This window comes from Alligator mississippiensis, chromosome 9, assembly GCF_030867095.1.
Source record: "Alligator mississippiensis isolate rAllMis1 chromosome 9, rAllMis1, whole genome shotgun sequence".
In the NCBI taxonomy this organism is placed as follows: Eukaryota; Metazoa; Chordata; order Crocodylia; family Alligatoridae; genus Alligator; species Alligator mississippiensis.
Genome location: NC_081832.1, coordinates 4,779,320 through 4,802,437, shown reverse-complemented (window position 1 = coordinate 4,802,437; position 23,118 = coordinate 4,779,320). Strand labels below are relative to the sequence as shown.

Below are 23,118 nucleotides of genomic sequence, written 5' to 3'. Positions count from 1 at the left end.
TGGGGGAAGCTCAAAGCCTGCACTTTCTCCTTTTATGAGCTGCACTTGCTCCCAAGTGTCACACAGCCGTAAGGCTGCAGTCTCCAGGCATCACATCAAGCAAGAGTTAACCTAGTTTTCATTCTGTTATCACTCTTCTCTTCCAGAACAAATTGCACAGTTAGCTGCTAATCTGAGAAAGCCTTTGGCTCCTGGGATGATGGGTCGGCCTGGCCCTGCTGGTCCCCCAGGCCCTCCTGGGTCAACAGGAACTGTTGGTCATCCCGGTGCTCGTGGACCGCCTGGATTTAGAGGGCCAACAGGAGAACTTGGAGATCCTGGCCCCAGGGGTAAGATGCATGAAGTCGTCAGCAGCACCCAATCCTGCGCCCACCGAGGAAATGGCAAGCCTCCTCCTAGCTTCGCTGTTGCAAAAGCAGGTCCTCAGAGGGGAAAGAACAGGAGGCCTGAGCAGGTGTCAGAGCTGTAGAAAGTAGGCGTGTGGTTTAGGAAGCAAAGTGAATCCTCATCACTGCGACATGTCAGTCAGGGCTTGACCTTCGGGACCGCAGCATCTACAGGTTGTATCCAGTCTTTCTCCCTCTATCCCTCCCCTGCTGCCGTATGTGCCTACAAGACCATCCTACTGGTGCCTGAATCACTGAGAAAACAGATGGTCTCCTATCGCTCCTTGCAGGAGAGGATGAAGAGCTGCTTCTCTGATTCTGTGCTACTGCTTTGCCTGGCCTCGCGCCACTAGCATGACGCTCACTGAGATGCAAATGCCAGTGCTAGTCCGGAGCATTTTACTCCACATTGTCTGTTCAAATGACTCGCACCCATCTCTAGGGTCCTGCCCTGCACGTAGAGACTGCAAACCCTCCAGACCAGAGACGTTGGCACTGACCTGTTGTGTCCAGTGGCAGATGCAGAGCCGTTCTTCCTATATGTTTTTGTCATGAGCCATCAAGCCTTTTTCTCTCTCTCGAACAACCAAAATGAAGAGTATGAGTTAGGACAAAGCGTGGGAAAAAAGATGCTGGTGAAGTATCTTGCTTCTCAAGCCTACTCAGGGTCTGATTCTCCAGCTTTCCTATCAGCAAATGTGCAAAGCTTGGAGTTTTATTGCTACCAACCTGTGCCTGACAGTTAATAGTAGTCAGTTGGCTAATGGGTTGCAACAGCTGAAAGCAAATCCAGCCTTTGAAGCTTTTCAGGCTCCTGCTTGTCCTGGCAGGTGCTCTAGGAGAGGAATGAAACGCCAGGGGGCAGCACGCTGAAGCATTTGCTCCTGCAAAAATGTAATTTTCCCTTTTCTGCCCTTGCCCGTTCGAAGTGCACTGGGACAGCGGGTGATACATTTGGCACGCACGTAGATCCGACAGTTATCTGTTCAAATATGCCATATATACATGTTAAGATATATGATTACCAGCAGATTTAGGACTTTTAAATTGCCTTTTAAAGATATTTAGCCACTTAAAGTTATGATTGGGCACTATCACCCGTGGGACTGTCCCAAAGCACCTAACTCGTATTTAAGTCAATGGACCTTCCTTCTTTTTTCTTTTTTTTTTTGAAGATGCAGGTGTCTTTGAAAGTCTGCCTTTTATAAGTACAGAGCATTTAAGAACTTTGTTTGGCTGGTAATAGTTCCAGCAGTGCGAACACAGGAGACGGAGATGCAGATAGTTGTAAGAAAGTGGGGGGAGGGGAGGCATCTCATGCAGCGAAGGAAGGAAATGCTTGCACACAAACTCTAAATCTGGTAACAGGGTGCAGGGTACGAGGGCAAACCGGATTGAAATCAGCAATGTCTGAATTAAATGAAAATGTGCATCCCTGCAGGTGACCCTGGTGACAGGGGAGACAAAGGAGCTACTGGCCAAGGCGTTGATGGGCCTGATGGAGATCAAGGACTTCAAGGTAAGTTGATGCAGCATTTAACCAAACTGTTAAACACCCAGATAATGACAGTACCCACTTGGAAAGTCCCAGCCTACTACACTGTTAATCAAGGAGGCAGCAATCGCTCTGGGTCAAAATAAAGGCTATCGGGGGACCATGTAGTGTGTGGTGTATATGGATTTTTTTCTCCCCACAACTACTATGCATCTCCCTTGAGTGACTGCTGCATAATCCCGGTGGTACCCAGCCAGCGCGGCCTGCTGGAGTGGTCCTTGGCCCTCCCGTGCCTCTCTCCCATTCCTCAGTGTTTTAGGGATGTGGCTGTTCAGCTTTCTCAGTTCCTTCCAACCCCTGACTAGGAATGGGTTCAGACCTTAGCTCATCTAACTAATGCTTTATGGGTCTTAGCTGGGGAGTCTCTGGTTCAAGCTGCTACTGGGATCCCAGCTGTGCTGGGCAGATTGCAGGGCTGTCTTCCTTCCCCTTGCCTTTAGGGAACAGTGGATGCTGCTGGAGTTCAGCGCATGGTGTTCCCTGCCCCGCTCCCTGGTTAGCAAGCTGTAACCTCCGCTCCTGTTCCTGTTGTCATTTGTTCTCCCAAAAAGCAGTAGTTGTCACCCTCCCTCTGACCATAGAGGGGGGTGGTAGTTCCCAGTGGGCCTGCACCCACGGTCTAGGCGTAACTATTTGCACCAGCACTGGATACAGCCAGGAATATAAGTAGATGTCGTAAGCCATCATTATCAGTTCTAGCATCCTCACCCAGCCTCACTCCCGAGGAGCTACACTGAACAGATCCCAAGTTGTGCAAGTGATGTCCAAACAGGAGAATCAAAGGCAGGTTTCCAAGTCGCTTCTAAGAAGATGTGTGAAGATAATGCAGTTTTTAGGTGCCTAACTCATGCAGTGGCACTCTGCTTTGCTTCACATGATGGCCTGACACCAACGTACATGGCTAAATGCATGCACGTGAGATGGTTATAGTTTCAGCCGGTCCAGCGGAGGATGCTGCATGCTCAGATGCAATTGCAGACTACCCAGAAGACTTTTAATGTCTGTTCATGCTGCTGTGGGCGTATAGGCAGGCAGCATAAGCTCCAAGAAGTGTGGCTGAAAAATTAAATGAAAAGCCCAGTGGGTATAACTAAATTATAATCAAAAAGCCCCTCTAGCCCAGTAAGCAGTACACCTACCCAGGACAGGAGAGCCTTGATGACCCATGTTCTTAGTGACCTGTAGCGCAGATACAGCCTGTAAGCCCCCATCTCCCAGTTTTAATTTTGCCTCTAAATAAAAGGCAGTGTTTCATGCTAAATCTGTTTTTCTTTCTCTCCTTTAAGGACCACCTGGTGTTTCAGGAATCAGTAAAGATGGTCGGGATGGTGCTCAAGGAGACCCCGGTCTCCCAGGGGATCCTGGAGTGCCTGGTGCAATTGGGGCTCAGGGGACTCCAGGAATATGCGATACGTCTGCCTGCATGGGAGCTGTTGGAGCGTCGACTTCCAAAAAGTCATAAACCAGCATTGAAAGAAGTGGAGAAGTGACTGAATATTTAAGTAACCAGTGCATTGTATGAAGCCAGAGAGGAGCCTCCTAGTGATAAATGGACAGAGGTTCCTTCTAGTAAAATGAATAAAGTGGAGACTTTGCCACAGTATTTCAGTTCTGTGAAAAAAAAAGCATCACGTGAAAATCTTTACTAGAAAGGTATTAAAGAAGTATTTCCCCCAATTATTATCTAGAATGTTTATGGCAAAACCACCTCACCTTCCCTGTCCCCGTGCTGGACAGACCTGCAGGAGAAAGCGCTGTTCCTTTTACCATCCGCTCCCTCATTGTACTAAGGCTTGTGGCAATTTTGAGTGAAGGCTTGAGCCAGCGCTCATTGCTTTCGGTGGTGCTGCTCCCATTGACTTCAGTAGTGCAGGGTACAGCAATAAGACCCCGATTCTCAAAGATACTTGGGTACCTACCTCCTACCGAGAGCTATAGGAGACTGAGAGCTTGAGTACCTCGGAAGACTTGGGTCTAAGCGAAGATCATTGCCCATGTATATTCGTTGTCCACCGTGACATCAGACCATACCTCAATCATTTGCCATGGCTAGTAAATATTAAACTTCTTGCAGTCTACGCCTGCAAGGGGTGTAATGTATATATTATAATTTACAAGGGAGATTTTCTGTATAGTTCCATGTTATAATAAAGGATATTCAGTAACAGCATTTTCACAACCTCTACTTCAGCTATTTGCACAGCATTTGTGAAAGAAATCCCAAGAGAAAAAAAGGATGCTCTTCTAAAGGCAAGCCAAAATTACTGTATGAACTGTTGTAAAAATAAAAGGATTTTTTTTAACCTTTTTTTGGGTGATGTTGTAACTGTCATTATATATATATATATATATATATATATATATATATATACTGAACCCTGTTCTGCTTAACTCCATCTTCCCCTTTAGAATTATTTGGAAATAAATTGCTGCAAAATTGTACGTATCCGTGATTTACAACAGTATTTATTTTGGGGTGACTTTTGTGTACTATAAACCTGTTAGCATCATCCACTTTCAGGGCACAAACTATATCAATTTCTGTCCTACATGTTGCAGCTTATTAACAAGTAGCACCATTACCAGTCTTTAATATGAAAGTATTTTGTACATTTAAATCATTCGCTGTTTACAATATACCACTTTTGGACTAAAGCAACAATACAAGAACTTGTTGGACAGGTTGTGCAAAACTATTTAAAACAGTGCCATATTTAAATAATGCAAATAGCATTGCATGGCATTTTAATTCTATGAGATATACATTTTTATATGCTTGGCAATCTGCTCTCCAGTACATACAATAGCATGTGCAAGTTATGTAATTATTGTGCAATCAAAAATCATTTCATTTTCTCACTGTTCCAATAACAAAACGAGCATTATAATGGCATCTTTATAATTTAATAGGCATGCTCCTTCATGACTGAATACATGCAATAAGAAAATGGATGTTCCATAACCTTTCTAACTATATCATGTTAAAAAAAAAAAATCTAATGGATTTTTTTTGATAGCTAATGGGGAAAATATTTAGTAGCTGTCATGACATTTCCTTGTTGCCTGCGGTCCCACACCTCTCTAAGAGGGCACTGATAAATAAATATTGTTGGTATCTTTCCATTTTGAATAAAGAATATTTTCTTTAATGTTCTATTTATGTATTCTTACAAACTGTATTTTTCAAGTCACTCTTGAATACTATCAATTCAAATTAGCCACGGGAGATGAAGTCCGGCATGTGAACACAGAAAAAAATATGCAAAGTTATTAGGTATCCATCTTTCCCACAAAATGCTGGGAATTGATACTATTTGCTCTCCACAGTTGTACTGTTCTGCACATTTTCCTGCACTGGACATGTTACTAGGGAGTCGGGTCTTGTCAGTTTTAGTCTTCTGCCTGTTTTACCACAGAACACCGTCTCAAATTCCTAGAATCAAAAACAGAAAGGGATTACTATCACGTTTAATGAAAAAAATAAGAAAAATGTTATTACAATACTATTGGGCAAATGCTGGAATCGGAGTATAGCCGAAAGGTCTTTGGGAAACTTGTTTCTTATGTCCTACTTTGCCACAGACGTCTTAGGGTTAGACAGCCAGTGGTATCTAGGCACCTGACTCCCACTTGACTCTCCAAAGGGAGTCAAGACACACAAATACTGCTGAGGATCTGGGACTCAGCCTCCCTCTGCCTAAATTTTTTCATCTGCAACCATGCAGGTAATATTCTGCAGGGGCAGCGGGATAACAACGCTCAAGGACTGTGATGATAACGGTGTGGCAGGTGCACCAGCTCACGGCTGAGTACAAGGGTGTCTTGTAGGGAACAGGACCACTCTGCCAAGCGGTTGAACTGAGCTGAGGTTCCCGAGACGCTGCTAGTACCAGAGGCCACAGCTTTTTACCACCTCAACAAGAGCCTTGTTATTAGAGAAGCCTTTGCAGCGGCCCCCAAACCTTCTGCATATTAGTACACGTGGTCCCCGTGCCTGGTGAATCAGTTCACAGACTCGCAGAAAAGCAGGGCTGGGAGGGACCTCTGGGTCTGGGACAGACATCGCATAAGCCGGTTTCATAGATTTCATAGGCATTAGGGCTGGAAGGGACCTCGGAAGAGCATTGAGTCATCTGCCCAAAGAGCAGGATGTCAGCTAGGGTCAAAGGATCCCAGCAAGATAAGTGTCCAAATGTTTCTTAAGAGGCCAGAGTAGGAGCGTGCACCACCTCCGGAGGAAGTCTATTCCAGGCCTTGGGGACTGGGACAGTAAAGAAGTTTGTCCTTATGTCCAGCCTAAAATGGTCTTGGAGGAGTTTGTGACCGTTCGACCTTGTCTTCCCTTGGGGCACCCCGATGAACAGGCGTTCCCCCAAATCAGTTAAGCCTGATACTACATTCAACCAGGTTTCTCTCAAACCGGTTTCAGCCGTTTTCAAACTGGTTTATGTGCCCTGAACATCTGTTCTGTTACAGGTTTAACCAGTTTCTGATCACTTAAACCAGTTTATGTGTAATGTCTGTCCCGAGCCCTGGAGGTTCTGGTCCAGCCCCCTGCCAGAGGCAGGATCAAGCCCATCTAAATCATTTCTCCTGAACCATGTCTAACCTATTATTAAAACGACATGGTTGATTCCGTCACACAGCCTAGGACCTTAACCTTTCACAAGTAAAGCAAGGGGACAACGGCGGACAATGTCCTGCTGCTGCAAGGGTTAAAATACGCTTTGGCTCCGTGAGTGCCCCCGGGGTTGGCTGAGTTATGAGACCAGCACAGAGAAAGCACCAATTGCCCATCCGGCTTGAACGTATCTGCGCATACATTGGGACATCGCAAACACATCTGGAGCGGCATAAACCGCGTATGTGCCAAGCCCCCCAAGCCAAACTTTGTTTGGTCTGAATGGTTCGATGTAGCACACAGCAGGAGCTCAAGTCAGGAAAGCTTTTTCATAATGCCTATTAAAACTGAATCGGAAAAAAAGGTAAATTAAATGGTATTTCTTTCGAGTGGCAAAGTCAAGTCCAGCAGAAATGTTTCATGCACTTTTAGTGATATCGTTATAGTTTTTTTAAGTAAAATATTTTTAACAACCCCACTAAAAAACCTAAAATTGGATTGTGGGATACAGACCTTTTTCAGAGAATCCCCATGCCTTTCTTGAATGTACTTCAGAAATGCTGTTGTCCACTGTAGGGTCGTTGCCTTATCGGTATCAGCGGTGCAGAAGGGAACGAGAAAATTCAATTCATCACAGCAAATCCGGATTCTGCGCCTAGAGCCACATTCAAAATGATAAATTTAGCAAATTATTCAAATAGCTTATACAGATCCTACACAGTGGTCATCTTAAGCCACAAACTTCTCCCTTAGGCTTTACACACTTTCTTTCAAAGAACTGGCCCCTCTTAATCTAAACCACAACCAAGGATGACAGTGGTTCCTTAGTACGCACAACATCCTAGGGCATTTTTACAAGCGCTGTGGGGGTAGGGGGGCTCCGAGAGCTGCTCTAACTAAAGTGCCACAGCGCCTTGTCTATCAGCATCCCTGTGCGTCAAAGTGGCAGCGGGGGTGCTTTAACAAAAGCTCATCAAACGAGCTTTAAAGTGCCCCCCCACGCACATCTTGAAGCACAGGGATGCAGATTAATCGAGTCTGCTCTGACGTGCTGCAATTACAGCGCCTTGCAGCAGCCTCCGGGCATGTCTACAAGCACCCTTAGTGCCTAGAGAGCTTCCCCAGAAAGTATGAAATTGCACCTCAATTCTTTCCTCTGCCTGCAGGGACTTACACCCACGTCCCGCAAGGACACCCCCACTTCCCCCCAGCTACCAAGCTAAAAGCTGGATCAGGGCACTTTCCATTCCGAAAGTGGCTGAAGTCTCCCAGTGCAACCCAGAGCATCGTAAAGGATCGTGTCAGCTGAAGTGGTCCTCCTTAGGCCACTCCGCTAAGACAAGGATCAGTAAAGCATGTCATACCCTTGGCAGGCCCGAGAACGATGCAGAGAAGATGGGATAAAGTCAACAAAAAAAAGCCAGCTTTTTTGGCTGACCATTATGCCAGCTTTCCTTACAGGCCAACTTTCCAAAAACCATGCAAAAGGGAGCTTGGAGTCAGAATCTGATTAATTATCATCTTAGGAAATTTCTAAATCCAGTTCAACCATAATGATACAAGTCTTTTGCAATTGTCATTAATCAGCTGCGAAGAGCCAATAAATTGGTTTATGGGAAGACAGATACATATTTTTAAATGACTGACATGAGATGTAGATCATGATTATACACCTGCCAGCTACAGATTTGAATTATACTCAATTGTTATAAAACGGCTATCCTCTGAAAGATGTTATTAAACATTGTGGATTGTCTTACAAATGTATTAGACTCAACAATATAAAAAGACTTTGAAAATGTCCTTACTTGCTTCCAAGAGCATGCCACGTATTTCACCCAAGGAACGCTATTTGCTCCAGATGACAAATGAAGCAAAACGTCTCCAACTACTCTCTTATTATAAAATCAGTCTTTTAAGAATGCTGAACTTCATTCACACTTCCAAAATATTTGGTATTGCAGCTCTGCGCTTAACGAGAGAAGTTACCTTCTGTCTCTTTCCATGCGGTTATGTCTCTCCCGCCGCTGAGAGATTCCTCCCTGCGTTCCATTTTGGGCCTGAACGCTTGAATTTGACTGTGCTGCCTGCCAACTACCCTGAGCAGATGTAGTATTTTGGCTATCACACATATTCTGAATTTCACCAAGGGGTTTGCGGTCTGCATTTGTGTCCAACTGGCGTAGCCGACTGCGACTTCTTTTATTTATTGCTTGTTTGCATAAAGCTTCTTCTTTGCAAAACAAGGAGGGAAAAGCAAAACTTTATTTCTGATTCTCCCACTCTATCATCATTTAGATGCAACCTTATTTTTCACATTTGATTCTGACGGGACTAAATTGAGACTACTATCAGAAAATGAGGCCTCGGCGATTATAACTTATTCTCAGTTAGTTTATACGGACAATGACACTGATAATGTTACTGAATCGCTATCTATATACATTTATTAGAAAAAGGACAGCATTTATATTTCATATTTTCAAAATGCAAATGCCTGCTGAATTCCAAGTGTGAATGAATGAGGTAACTAGCATTTCCAACTTCATATTCAAAAGGTAAAAAGGGATGTCCTGCAGGTCTCTAGACATCGCTGGAGGTCAGAAACAGAGGGACAGAGACAGAGGCCCAGAGCTAAAAAAACTACCATGTTTCCATAACAGCCTAGCTGCAATTATTCCCACCTGCCCCCTACCACCTCCAAAATGCCTGCAAATTTGGTATATGGGGAGGAACTTGCAGAAATAATGACAATTAGGTGGGTGTTCATTCAGGTATTCATAGTCCCACGGTCTACAGGGGTACAAACTGGGCTGGCTGCACTAATTCTTGGTATAACGTTACATTCAAAACAGGCTACTTAAAAAGGAACAGATTTTTAAAAGTCCTCTACAGTTTCAACTCTTCTCATTACAAGCTACTTAGCAGACAGCCACTTTGAAAGCCTCGCCACAGTTTTAGTTGTCGGGCACTTTTGAAAACCTCGTCTCACATTTTCTACAGAATAAGCGAACGGTGGGCAATGTCATCAGGTTTCATCGTGCCAACTCAGTAAAAACACATTAAGCCCAGAAAAATAAAATCGTTAAATCAGAACAAAAATATCATTGGAAGTTTAGGCGCACAGAAAGCACAATACTCAAAACCTAAATAATTTACCTCCAACTTTAATCCAAACTTGCTCAGGCAAAGCTTTATTCCTTGCACCTACTGTCTGTTTAGTGGATTCGATTTCCTGATGATAACAGAAAGAAAAAGCCCTAGGTAATCCGAGGTCTTGGTGTTTTGCAGCTTCCACGGTAGTACAAGATGCCCCCGAGCTCTAGAAAAGAATCAGGACATGTTAAGAGAAAAGAGGACATGACCTTTGGTCTTCTGATGCTGACATTAGGTGTTGACCCATGAGACAGTGAGCTAAAATTAATAAACTGCTTTTTTTTTCTGCACTGCAGTTCATGCCATTTCACCATTCAGACTGTGCGGTTTTACTACTGCACTTAGGACATTTCCTGCATGTCAATTTGAGTTATTAGACTTGGCTTGTAGCAACTGTAAGAAAATCAAATGACATTTTTTTTTTTTGCCAAAAGGAAATCAGAAGAGGGAACCAAGAGAAAACTCTTGTAAACAGCTGCTTGCTGTTGCCCATGTAGGCATGAGGGACGACGGTGCTTTGACTGAATAAACAGAAATGCCCTTTTGATAAGAAATCTAATGGTCATTCTAGCTAGGCCAGTTTTCGCACGCGGTGCGATTCTCACTTGGTCGTCTGGACTGAATACTTTTGAAGATGAAGCATAAAGGTTAAATACACGTCCCTCTGAACACAGCTGCTTACGTCACTTTCGAAACACGCTATTTCCAACTTAAAATGGTTACCTATCAGACTCAGTTTATATAAATCCTACAAGAAATTAAATAAGATGCAGAATAATGTGAATACTGAAAATCAGCAGGCTTACAAGTATCGGGGGGGGGGGGGGAAAGACCACCTACCTGTGTTTGCGAAGGGTTGGCGTTTCCAGTACTAGAACTCGCATTCATGGTAAATAACGGATATGCAAACTGCAGGGCAGTCGTTGTAGCAGTGGTCTTATTTTTCACCAACGTCGTACATTTGTTTGGCTGCTGGTGAAGAGGAACCCCCATCAGCTCCGACGGCTGACGAATCAGCGTTACTAAACTACACACACACACACACAAAAATTAAAACAAACCAGCTTACTTCAAGACACAACTGCAGAAAACGACAGCGACATACTCCTCTAGCGAGTCATAAGTCACTGCCACTTACTGCGTAGACCTACGATCACGAAGAGCTATGACCCTCACTCCCTTTTCAAGGACAAGTAAAGATCAGCTTCATACGCTGTTTGATTTGGTACGCTCAAGTGACGGCTCGGCTTTGCAAAATGTATTTCTGTCTGCTCTCTAGAGCACAAAGTTTCAGGACCCGATGCTGCTCAGGGGCAGGCGTGCGGGCTCTGCTCGGATCAGGCCCTTCCAGATTACACTAGACGATTTCCCCCACGCTTTTATTCATCAGCTGTGAAACCGAGGATACTTTTGCTAGAAGCAGCAAAATGTGACAGGTCTCACTCTAGGCCTTTAGCTTTATTTTTAGCTTTAAAAATAAAGCTGAAAAACCAGCCATTTCCTGTATTTATTGCAAAAGTAACCGAGTCGATGTACTGTGCGCACAACTAAACCAATTCAGACTACAGCATGAGCGGGCACGGCTCGGGGTCAACAGGAGTCCTGTCCAGTTCCAGCAGACATTAATTTGGTCCTAAACGCACCGTTAATCAATTTAAATATATTTTTAAAAAGCTGCCGTTCGTACACTTGAATTTCCGGAGTGATTCGAACTCTATGAAAACAGTTAGTGTCACCATATACCAAAGTAAAGCGAGTTATAACACACTTGTTAAGAGTCGCTCCAGGTTCTTGGGGCTCCTGACACCTCGGGTTTTCCGCCCGGATGCTGTTGAACCGGTCTTCCAGCCGGACGCGGACGGCGGATTTCGATCGCGGCTCAGGAGCCGGCGGCGAACGGTCAGGAAGGACGTTTTCTTTTTCGCCGTGTTTCACCCTCGCTAAACCGTGCCCCGCGACGTCTACGCGGCTAGCGTTGGGCGTTTTATCTCCTTGGCCGGCGGGGAGATTGGACTCGCTCAGCAGCATCATTCGGAGCTCCTGAAAGTCCACATGACCCAAGCACTGGTTTGCCCCCGTGCCACCGCTCTCGGGCGCCAAGCCCGACTGGCAAACCGCCGGGTACACCGCCGGGTTGGCGGAGGAATAGCCGGAGGGACCGGCGCTCGCCGCGGGCTGGTGCGGAGCGGCTTCGCACGCCGAGAAGAGCGCCGAATTGAGCCTGGCGTCCGTGTCCCCTTCGTTGGCTTGCGCCTCCATGTGCGAGTAGAGGATGTGCTGCAGCTGGGTGTACTCGATCTCCGTCATCTCCACCAGGTTGAGGTCCGTGGTGGTGAAGCTCATGTTGTGCTCGCCCAAGGGGCCTTCGGGCCCCGTCGCCGGGGAGAGGAGAGCTGGACGCCCTTTGGCGCCGGGCCCCGACATGGTTTGGGGACGGCGGTCGCCGGGTAGTGATGGATGCCGTGGCAGAGCGGGGGGCTCGGGGGTTGGTTGTGTGCCGCCCCGGGGAGCCCTGGGGCCAAGCAGCTGCCCGGGGCCGGGCGGGGGATGCCCCTGGGGGGATGCTCGGGGCCGGCCCCGCTCCAACCGCCTCCCGGCGCGGGCAACCGCCGCCGCGCGGGTCTTCCGCGGCGCCGCGACCCGGGCCCGGGCCCGGCACGGAGGGAGGGAGGGCGCGGGCAGCCCCGGGCCGGGCCGGCAAGCAGCGGCGCCGCGGGGCGACACACGCAGCCAAGCGGAGCCGCGTCGGGCAGGGGCCGCGCGCCGCGAGGCTGCGGGAGCCAACAGACGTGCGCCGCGAAACGGCTCCCGGCCGCGGCCAGCGGCGCCGGCGCGGGGAGGGAAGGGGCCGGGTCCGACCCTGCACCCGGCAGCCCTGCCACGCGCTGCCGGGTGGATGCGATACAGCCCTGCCCTTGCTACCCTCGCACGTATGGCAGGGCTGTATCGCATCCATCCTGCAATGCGTGGCAGCGTGGATGCAATACAGCCCCGCCCTTCCTACTCATGCATGCAATGCACAACGGATGCGATACAGCCTTGCCCTTGCTACCCTGGCATGCATGGCAGGATGGATGCGATACAGCCCTGCCCCTGGCATGCATGGCAGGATGGATGCAGTACAGCCCTGCCCTTGCTACCCTGGCATGCAATGCACAACAGATGCGATACAGCCCTGCCCCTTGCCATGCATTGCAGGGGTGGATGCGATACAGCCCTGCCCTTGCTACCCTGGCATGCATGGCAGGATGGATGCGATACAGCCCTGCCCCTGCCATGCATGGCAGGATGGATGCAGTACAGCCCTGCCCTTGCTACTTATGCATGCAATGCACAATGGATGCGATACAGCCTTGCCCTTGCTACCCTGGCATGCATGGCAGGATGGATGCAATACAGCCCTGCCCCTGCCATGCATGGCAGGATGGATGCAGTACAGCCCTGCCCTTGCTACTTATGCATGCAATGCACAACGGATGCGATACAGCCCTGCCCCTTGCCATGCATTGCAGGGGTGGATGCGATACAGCCCTGCCCTTGCTACCCTGGCATGCATGGCAGGATGGATGCAATACAGCCCTGCCCCTGCCATGCATGGCAGGATGGATGCAATACAGCCCTGCCCCTGCCATGCATGGCAGGATGGATGCAATACAGCCCTGCCCTTGCTACTTATGCATGCAATGCACAACGGATGCGATACAGCCCTGCCCCTTGCCATGCATGGCAAGGTGGGTGCCACACAGCCCTGCCCCTGCTACCCTGGCATGCATGGCAGGATGGACGCAATTACATTTCTGCCGGCCACCCCTGCGGTTCCCGCACCATAAAAGTGTCCATCCATTTATCCAGTGTCTAGCTAGCAAAAATGGCTAAACAGAGCAACCCGGCTCCCCGGTTAGTGCTTGAGCAGGTGGAACAAGCCTGTAGCTGGTCTCTAGCCCGTTTGAACTGGAAGATGCTTTATCCCTAATGCGGCAGGAGTCTGTTGCAACGATGGCTCAGCTGGGAAATAAAGCCTGAGGAAAGATCTTAATTACCTTTCAGAAGGGGTACAATTTTAGAAAGTTGCCAATTGGATTTATTTTGCAAAACACCATCCTTCCTTATTGCAAATGTTAAGAAGGGACATGGGCAGAGTCAGACCCCAGGTCCCTTTGCCCCGTCTCGTGTCACACCGTGGCGGAGCAGTTTGAAGCATCCACCAGTGTCATTCCTCCGGTGCCCCCCTCCGCCCTCTCAATTTATAATAATCGTGCGAGTGATACCCAATGCAACTACATTTATCTCAGGAAAAAAAACAACATTTCTCTGTAGATGTTTATTCTACTTACAGTAACAAAAACCTGTGAAGTCCCACATTTTAAATGTACAGTGATATATTTTGCAATATAAAATACAATGTACAGAAATTTCTATCAAGTCAACCTAAACAAACACACTTGATTTCTGCATACTTTTAGGTATGTCTTTAAATTAGAAACATCTTGTTAAAAAAAATCTTACACCCTAGTAGATGTTTGCATTTAATACCACCCCTTTTTGCATTTGAAACATTCTGACTACAGGTTTAGCATACAGGTCTTACTCAATCAGCCAAGTCCTTGGGTGTGCAAGGACTTCAGAGATGCACCAATGTAAAGTGTGAAATCTGTAGTGCTTTGTATGGGATAAACGCTACTTTTAATGTAGACTTCAAGGCGCAAATGTTAATCGAAATCTAATCTTACATTTGCAAAACTATTTTTATAAAAATATCAAAATATTTACCCAACTGTAAATTTACACGGTCAAATAAATTAGCAGGTCTTCTCTATTTCACATTTCAGAATGACGTACTTGAAGTATACATGAAAAGTAGCGGCGTACTGCATTTCACAGTGAATTGCTTTTCCCTCTTAGGTTAGGGCATTACGATCAATACCATCTTTTCCTTTTCGAGCTTTATTCAAATATGCATACTCCTGTGGACAACTTTTAAAGACATCACCAGCATCATTATGAACTGACGAAAAGCACTGACATTTTAGTTCAGGAGCAACACCCTTCTTAACTATAAATGAGAGAAAAGTGGAAAAATTCTTAAATTTCTAGCAACATTTTGCCCATACAATGTTCTGCATGAATCAAGGCCAATAGATTTCATAGCATATTTCACCAACTTGTTTTTCTTTCCTTCAGTTTCCCAATATATTCAAAATTTTAACTCTTTGCCAATGTGTTTCTGATGTTTTTAAAAGCTCCACTGATTATAGAGGTGTTGTATTTGCTTTAGTCATATGTTTGCAAAAAAGTGACATTTAAAACCTCGCAGCCTCATGAAAGTTATTTATGTAGAAGCCCGTGTTTCTTATCTGGATTTTTGATAGCTGGATTCCGTAACTCAAAATACCTTTCTATAAAAAGGAAGATAGTGCACTTTTAAGCTTAACATCATATTCAAATACTCCATCAGTTGCAAATAAGTAATAACACTGTTCTTCTGCAGCCATTTCTTAAATACACACAACCCATCCATTGTAAGAACACAAGACAGCAATATCAGACTCCTCTTGTAAAGCAAGTGCGGTAGGAACGATTTTTTACACTGAAACACTACATAAATGAGATGTAAAGGTATGGCTCCTAAGGTCTTGATTAAATTCTCTTATAAAATTACAGTTCAAGTTACTGGAAAACATAACTTTATAATCTTAAAAAGCAATATGCTCTTTGTAGGCTTTTTCCATTTCTGTAATAATTGTAAATGGAAATTTTAAGATAAAGATGCAAGTAGAAAAAACAAAATTTCAGAACAGTTAACGCTGTGAAGTTCTGTAAGAAAAACATTATGCACAAAATGCAGCAAGGGAAAGTCCAATATGTTCTTATTTATATATTTGAATATATTCACTCACAGTTCAAAAACTGTTCATTTGTCAACAAGTTTTGTAAGGCTGGCTTTACAACAGCGTTTTTGTGAAGATAAAACTATACAGTATTTACAGGAATTGCTATGTCAGTTCTTGCTATTATGCCTTTTTTTGTCAAATTGTTGCGTATGCAGTACAAGCTAATTACAAATTGTTTCTACGACTGATTAGCAGAAGATGATGACGCTTCTGTTTCGGCTGGCTTTTGACTTTCTTTTTGCGGTTCTGGTTTCAAATCCTTACCAGTTTCTTTACTTTTACTTCGATCTTTGCGATCTCTTCCCCTGTCTTTGTCACGGTCTCTTTCTCGATCTCTATCTTTCTCTCTGCTTCGATCCCGATCTCTGTCTCTATCGCGATCCCTGTCCCTGCTTCTTGATCGATCCCTATCACGCCTCCTGTAGGAGTCTCTCTCTCTAGTTCTGGCTCGCTCTCGGTCTCTGTTTCGTTCCCATTCTTTAGCCCGCTCTGAATCCTTTTCCCGATCCTTGTTTTGGTTTCTCTCTCTGTTTTTATCCCAGTCTTTGTCCCTGTGTCTTTCCCAGTCCCTCTCTCTATTCCAGTTTCTTCCACGGTCTCTTTCCCAAGGTCTGCCATGTTCTCGATCCCTTCGCCTGTCTTCAAACCCTCTGCCTTGTCGGTTCTCTGACTGCTGAGTCTCTGATGGATCTAATCCCTTTTCTTTATTTCCTCCCTCAAATCTCTCTCTCTGTCTTCCATCGAAAGCCTGACCTCTAAATTCAAGGTTTTTGCCCTCTCGGAAATCAGGTGACGATGACCACTGTGCTTCTGACTCGGGTCCTTGTCCTGAAAGATTCGAATGCGATGTAGATGGCCCACCTTCATCCCACATCTCCTTCCTGTGTGGTGGTGGATGACTTGGAAGGTCTAGAAGTGGTCTAGGGGTTGGCTTCATACCTTGTGGAGACTGTCCTTGGAAATGAAATCTAGAAGGGGGAGGTTCATTTTGTTCTGGAAACGCTGGTGTAGCTCCTCTTGGTCCTCCAAACTGAAGTGGTGCTGGACCTCTCTGGTTTGCAAATCGTGGCGGACTTCCTCTCCGTTCTTCAAACGGCTGTGGCAAAAGTCCCCTGGGTCCTGGCATGTGACTTGGAGCTGGACCTCTTTGTCCCTCAAACTGATTTGGATGAGGGCCTCTTGGTCCCCCAAAATGACTAGGAGGTGGACCTCTTGGCCCTCCAAACTGAGATGGTGGGGGCCCCCCTCTCTGTCCTTTAAATTGAGATGGGGGAGGTCTTCTTTGACCTCCAAAAGGAAATGGTGAAGGCCCTCCCCTGTTGCCCATAAACTGGGGTGGTTCTGGCCCTTCAAACTGTCCCGGGGGCCTAATCTCATTATACTGGGGATCTGGGAATTCCCTCTGTTCCATGTGAGGTTCCCTCCGATCTTCAAACTGAGATGGTGACATTCCTCTTGGACCACCCATATAAGAAGGTGAAGGGCCCCTATTATCACCAAAAAGAGGCGAGGGTCCATGCTGTGTAGAAAATAATGAAGGAATAGGCCCTTTTTGCCCTCCAAACCTGCCTGGTGGAGGTCCTCTTTGTCCATCATTATTCATAGAAGCACCATGCTCTTCTGGAAACTGTGGTGCTGGTCCCCTCTGCCCTAGAAAATTGGGTCCGTGAGGTGGACCAAACATCAAGGGTGGAGGCGCTCCTTTTTGCCCAGACATAGGGAATGGAGGCCCTCCTCGGTTTTCTTCAAAGTGTTGGGGAAGAGATCCTCTTTCTCCCTCATTTTGAACGGAAGGAGTTTCATTTTGTTCTGCAAACTGACGGGATTGAGCATTTCTTTGATCTTCATACTGTGATGAAGACATACCCCTCTCTGGTTCAAAGTGACCAGCTGGCTTTTCCTGAGGTATAAACATGGTGCCTGAAAAAGAATCCCTTCCTCCTGAGGAATTAATGTCTTGTGACTCATTTGACCATGGTGCTTTATGCATATCTTGCAAGGACTGACCATCATTTGACAGAGGGAAATTAGGCTGAAGCGATGTACTCGGAGGTGTTGGAAGCAAGACTTTACGTAAAGGTTTTGCCGCAGAAGTTTCTCCAGAAGCTGTTGGAGTCACAATTTCTGGAAGAACTTGAGAAGTTTTCTCAAATTTGATGTTAGGTGCATCTTTTGGAGACAACGTAGGGGGTTTTTCACTCGGCACCCACTTATCCTCACTGTAACCAGATGGAGCAGGAGAAATTAATGTTTTATCCTCCTTGCCCAGTGAAGTCTGCAATGAACCTGGATAACTCGCTGGAGGTATTTCTCTGGTGGGTAGCTCATTATGTGCTATTTGTGACTTTATTCGAGAATCAGCACTGTCATTGTTCTCTGCTACCATCCTTCTTGCCTGTCGCGGATCTCTAATTTGTCTTGGGTCACAGCCCTGGTTCACCACTTGTGCCTGCTGATTGGAAGATGAAGGTAAATCTGTTTTTTCTGCAGTTTGTTGTTCCTGCTGGAATAACTCACTCTTTGTTATGGATGATTTTGGTGGGGGTGACATTAAAGCATCAGACACCGAAAAGTGAGCCATTGAAACACCAACAGCTGCTCGTTGTTGCCTTAGGGCTTCTTCTTGTTCTTCCAGTTGTCTTTTCTGCTCTTCAATTTGTTTGTTTAATTCTTCCAGCATTTTTTGCTGTTCTACCAAGGATGATGTAGTAGCTATATCGGGCACAAATGGGGCAGATGTTTCCAAAACACTGCTTTTAGCATCTGCATACATTTTATTGGGTAAATCATCAACAGTGACTTTTGCTTCTTCCAGGATAGTTTCATCTTCTGGATCATAGGCTTCATCCTCTTGCTCTGATATTTCAGAGGGCTTTTCAAGATCATACAGTTTTTCACTTTCCCCAGTCTCTGTTTCAAAAGCTCTCTCTGGATCATACTCTTCTTCAGGATCATATGGTCTATCATCTTCCTCCTCTTCTATAGCTCTATCTTTCGACATCTGCCCAAACTGCTGTACAATGGGATCTAACAAAGGAACAGCGGATACTCCTTCACTAATGGTAGCTTGAGCTTCCTGATTCGAAGACTGCACAGTTTCAGAGTCCTTGGCAGCAGATTCAAAAGATTTCTTTTTCCCAAAAAGAGTCTGCAGGATGTGCTCAAGGGGCGTGGCTGTTTTTGAAGATGAAGTTGCAGAAGACAAAGCAGTTGTGGCAGTGACTGTTGCAGTCGCTGTAGTTGGAACTGGCAGTGTCATGGGGGAGGAGGTTCCGCTTTTAATTGATGACAATATTTTTAACACTGACGGTGTGACTGTAGATGGTTCTGGAATGGGAAGCGGGGGTGGGGGTGGTGGAGATCCAGGTGGTGTTGTACTTGCAGCTGAATCTGAAGAATAAATTGCATATTTTGGAAGTTTCTTTTCTTGCAGTGAAGCTATAGGCGCTTTAGAATATGCTGGTACATCAGTTTCTTCCTGTATTTGAAGTCTGCTTCGCTTTTCCTCTACTTTTTCAGACTCCAAGCCAGAGGCAGGGCGTTTTCCTTTTTGACAAATCACCAAACCAAGAATTAAATTTGGACGAGATGACTCAAGACCTGTAAGAGAAAAACAAAAATTATATGTATATACACACACACAAAAAACCCCAAGTAACCATGTTATCTGGAAAAATAGCAAAGCATAGAGAGACGATGGCATTTCTATCTGAACTGCAAATGATCCACTGCCAAGTCAGATTTTTCATCGGCACTAGTACACTTCAAGATATTTAAATTAAAAAGCTGTCCCCCCTGATGTTTTTCTGGACATATTAGCAATAGCTGGCATTAACAAATCCTTCTTAATATGAAAAAACTTTCTGTACTTGAAGCACTTATTTTTTATTTCATACCACTGTAACCTGTTCATTTGCAAGTTAAGAAGAATAATGTTGACCAGCAGTAAATATACTGTATAGAAAGATAAAAGTGGGAAAAGCCAGCTGCAGAGATCAAGCATTCAAAACATCTAAATTACAATAAAAATGCAAATAATGATTTAAGGCAGCAGTCTCGCATCATTTAAATACCACCAATCTATTATCAAATGCAGAAAATATGGTTCAGTTAAGCTTAATCTTTAACTACATTTTTATGTTGTAATTTGTTATACAAGCATAAAAACCAGAGATTCATTAGCGTATTATAACAAACTAATACACTCACAAGAGTGCAAAAAGATAGGGAGCTTTGTATTTGTGGGGGTTTTAAAAAATCCCCACCCTATATACTGTTATATGTTGATATAAATTGGGAGGAAAAATGTAAAACCAAATATTTGAGAACTTAATATTCTATGGTATGGAACAGTTCTTTGCACACAAGCAGTAAGATACCCATTATCTGAATCACTGGGCCAATACCAAATGAGTTTCAATTCTATTAGACTTGGAGACATCCTTAATTTATCTAATAAGCTGATTTAAATGCTAGGAAGACTTGGCTCACCTGGATTCTAACATCCTCTGAAGTTTGTACTGTTTGAAATATGGCAGTACTTGGCCTTACTCAGGATCAGGCCTACAAACAGTTACAAAGACAAGCTAACTGCCCTAAAGAGTTTACAAATTAAGATTAGACACAATACCTCAATATAGCCAACAATAAAAGGGAAAGGGAGGCAGGACAAGGGTATAAATCATAAAATCAAATGATTACATAGATTAGCCATTGTACAACTTGATCCTAGTAATCTTAACATATATATCAGGAATCTGCAATGGTCCTCTACATAGCATTATCTGTGGGCAATTTTTTGCAGGCTTTGTGATCAAAGTGCATCCGGAGAAAGTCAAAGGAAAAAGGCAGACTAAATGGAGCGATTTGGCCAGTGTAGTCCAAAAAGGGGCAACATGGAAGAGAGGTTCAAAATACTTATGAAAGTAATGGACAAGCAGGCAGTTATGAATGGGACTGGCATAGGAAAGCACAAGGAGATAGTCCACATTTTGTCATATTCAACATTAAATGTGCAGAACTGCAGCCTTCACACAAGTGTAGTTCCATCAAGTCAACAAAAGTACTCATTGAGTAAAGGCTTCAAAATCAAATCCTATGAAAAACCCATCCTAAATTCACAGGAAGGTTTATTATACCAAGTCATTGTGAACGATGTTTATGGATGTTTCAGAATATTCCGTTTAATTCTGTTCTCCCTTTCCTGCGCGCACAATCTTTTATTCATACTTATGAAAGCTATATCTGTTAATCCAGGGTGTACAATAGGGCACATTTCATTGTCATGTAAATGGAACGAGATTACATGTATACAGGCATTCAGTGCAAAAGGATTTTTGGAGGTAAACACTTATATTGGGGGGGGGGGAGGAGGAGAAATGGTTTTTAAATTTTACTATAGAGTCCCTATCGTTCCCACAAAATATTGGTCATCAGTTGTCATCTCTATCCAGCTAGTAAATTACCGTAGAGAATTTTAACTTCTAAAACAAACACTAAAACAACATTGATAACTATTCTTCATGGTTAAACAGCACATCTCTTGTTCATATTTTTCTGAGTTTAGATGAGGGGTACAACAGGTATAGTATGTTCATAAATATTAGCTTTTTTTAGCATTTAGTACTGAACTGCATTTCAAATGTGCATTATGGGCTGATTTAATTCTCTAGTTATAGTAATCCCAGATATCTTGGAGCTCAACATTAAGACTTAAAAACTGTGGAACTAAACTGTTTCCTAAGGGGCTCAAGATCACAAGTATATTAATATCCAAGAAACCAATGACTAAAAATTACATACATTTTATGTTTGTTTCATTTATGGTAGTAGACATCAAATCACTTTACATCTTACAACTATTTCCTTAAATTTATCTTCACGTTTTAAAAACCAAACATTTTCTAAATTTACTGTTGCTTAGTACTGCAGCTTTACACCCTTTGAGACGATAAAGCAATTTAGTTATGCTTAAAACTAACCATAACTATTCCCACTGAAGGGATGATATTTAATCATACGCTTAAATTAAATCCTTTAAAAAAGGGGGCGGTGAAAACTTGGCTGCAATGTAGACAAAGGCAAAACTTATTACTGACTTCAAACGAGGTCAGGATTTGAGCTTTAATGAGGAAGTTTACTGCAACAAGCTAAAAAGCATTTCTTAAATAGTTTAAGCAGGGGCATGGCAATTATTGTTGTAATTTATATGCTTCAAGCATAAGGATTTTCCCTCCTAACAGCCTTTCCTCGATAGTTGCGAGTGTGTGTAAGGTGGATTGTGAGATCTAATATAACTTAGTGTATTTAAAGCAGCTTTTTGTGATGACATTTCAATTTTAAATTTCTAACTTGTTCTCTTTAAATGAAGCCAGAGAATAAATGTCTTCATGTCCTTCTTTTCCTTGAGCTGATGAGACTTCTTTAAATTTTCTTCTGAGGTGACTGCTGCACATTTCCATTCATCAGTACTCTTGTTCATATATAAAACACCCATGCACAAAACATTTATCATTAGATGTTTCTTTTGGTATCCTTATATACTATTCTTTAGCTTCAAACTATTAAGGCACTGTAGCCTGTCAAACATTAATCCAACTGAGGCACTTGCACTTCATATGCCAGAGGTAGGCCTTTCTCCAAAAGAGATGGCTGTAGGGGCTTACACCTAAAATAGAGTACGGCTAAACATTAACATATCTTGCGATCTGTTTTTAAATGTGGAGAAAATGACACTTCTCTACAAGCTCAAGTGAACGTGTCTGAACGGAGCTGGACAACTCTGCTGTAGTTCAATTTCATGTCATTATCCAAGGAGCCAGCAAAACGGGGTTGGTCAGAATTCATCTTAATCAAAAGATCCAGCAAAAAAATGTAAGTGCCAAGACTACTCTAAAGCATTCCCCCTTAAGAGGTGTGCTACTGGAAACACTCCTCAGAACAGAGACTGGCAGAAGGTAGGGCAGGGTGACACCTTAGGCCATGTCCACATAAGCGTGGACAGTTGGTTCTCTGGGGACAACTAACAGCAGTGCACCTTGTGCCATCACTAGTTGTCCTGGGGGAACACCTGTGCCATGCCTCCTGTGGCACACGGCAGGTTACCCCGGGTGCGGGGTAGGGGAGGCTGGGGCCAGGACTGTGCTGGCCCCAGCAGCCTTACCTGGGATCTTGGGGGCCTCCTGGGGCTGCAGCAGTGGTGATCCTGCTGCTCGGAGCCTGGCTGGCAGCCGACCAGAGCATGGCTGCGGCTGGCCAAGCCCCAGGTTTGAGTGGCACGTGCTGCCCCTGTGTGCACCTCTCTGCTTTTTCTTTGCACATTTTTTTTGACCCCTGGATATCCAGAGGTCAGAAAAAAAAAACAACAAAAAAACCCCAAACCCAAACAACACCCATGCTGCTCCCTTGCAGCACGGAAAACAGCTGAACGTGCAGTATGTGACGCCACAGACATGTCTGCAGCGTCACTTACCACACGGTTGCACTTGTCTGGACGCAGCCGTAGTAAGA

The 23,118-nt window shown here is 44.6% G+C and overlaps 3 protein-coding genes across 8 annotated transcripts in view; 1 reads left to right on the top strand and 2 right to left on the bottom strand.

The window, feature by feature from the left end:
* Positions 1-4,249, top strand: part of COL9A3 (collagen type IX alpha 3 chain) — a 57,426-nt gene extending 53,177 nt beyond the window's left edge. The window contains exons 30-32 of the mRNA XM_014609490.3: positions 147-329; positions 1,828-1,905; positions 3,228-4,249. Coding sequence (XP_014464976.1) covers positions 147-329; positions 1,828-1,905; positions 3,228-3,403 — 437 coding nt within the window. The 3' untranslated portion in view covers positions 3,404-4,249. The remainder of the gene's footprint in view (positions 1-146; positions 330-1,827; positions 1,906-3,227) is intronic.
* Positions 4,250-4,387: 138 nt separating this feature from the next.
* Positions 4,388-13,934, bottom strand: TCFL5 (transcription factor like 5). 3 transcript variants are annotated; one of them, XM_014609498.3, is made up of 6 exons: positions 11,487-12,494; positions 10,559-10,745; positions 9,722-9,884; positions 8,552-8,795; positions 7,076-7,217; positions 4,388-5,374 (listed from the first exon to the last, which is right to left on the bottom strand). In XM_014609498.3, the coding sequence occupies exons 1-6, from the start codon at positions 12,140-12,142 to the stop codon at positions 5,252-5,254; spliced, it is 1,515 nt and encodes a 504-aa protein (XP_014464984.2). In that variant the 5' UTR covers positions 12,143-12,494; the 3' UTR covers positions 4,388-5,251. The 3 variants fall into 3 exon arrangements, with proteins under 3 accessions (XP_014464984.2, XP_019339998.2, XP_059569190.1); XM_019484453.2 differs by having other exon boundaries at positions 8,552-8,792; positions 11,487-12,493; XM_059713207.1 differs by lacking the exons at positions 4,388-5,374; positions 8,552-8,795 and having other exon boundaries at positions 7,103-7,217; positions 11,487-13,934.
* Positions 13,935-14,024: 90 nt separating this feature from the next.
* The window catches only part of DIDO1 (death inducer-obliterator 1), a 74,617-nt gene continuing 65,523 nt past the window's right edge, over positions 14,025-23,118 (bottom strand). For all 4 annotated transcript variants that reach the window (XM_014609586.3, XM_059713206.1, XM_014609587.3 and 1 more), the window contains one exon: positions 14,025-19,209. In XM_014609586.3, the coding sequence (XP_014465072.2) occupies positions 15,788-19,209 (3,422 nt within the window). In that variant the 3' untranslated portion in view covers positions 14,025-15,787. The remainder of the gene's footprint in view (positions 19,210-23,118) is intronic.

Coding starts and splice junctions, on each gene's coding strand:
- TCFL5 (XM_059713207.1), bottom strand. CDS start 12,670: ATGCGATACAGCCCTGCCATACGTGCGAGGGTAGCAAGGGCAGGGCTG. Junction 9,885..10,558: donor CCAACCCTTCGCAAACACAG/GTAGGTGGTCTT, acceptor ATTCTTTTCTAG/AGCTCGGGGGCATCTTGTAC. Junction 7,218..9,721: donor AGTTTGGATTAAAGTTGGAG/GTAAATTATTTA, acceptor ATGTGGCTCTAG/GCGCAGAATCCGGATTTGCT.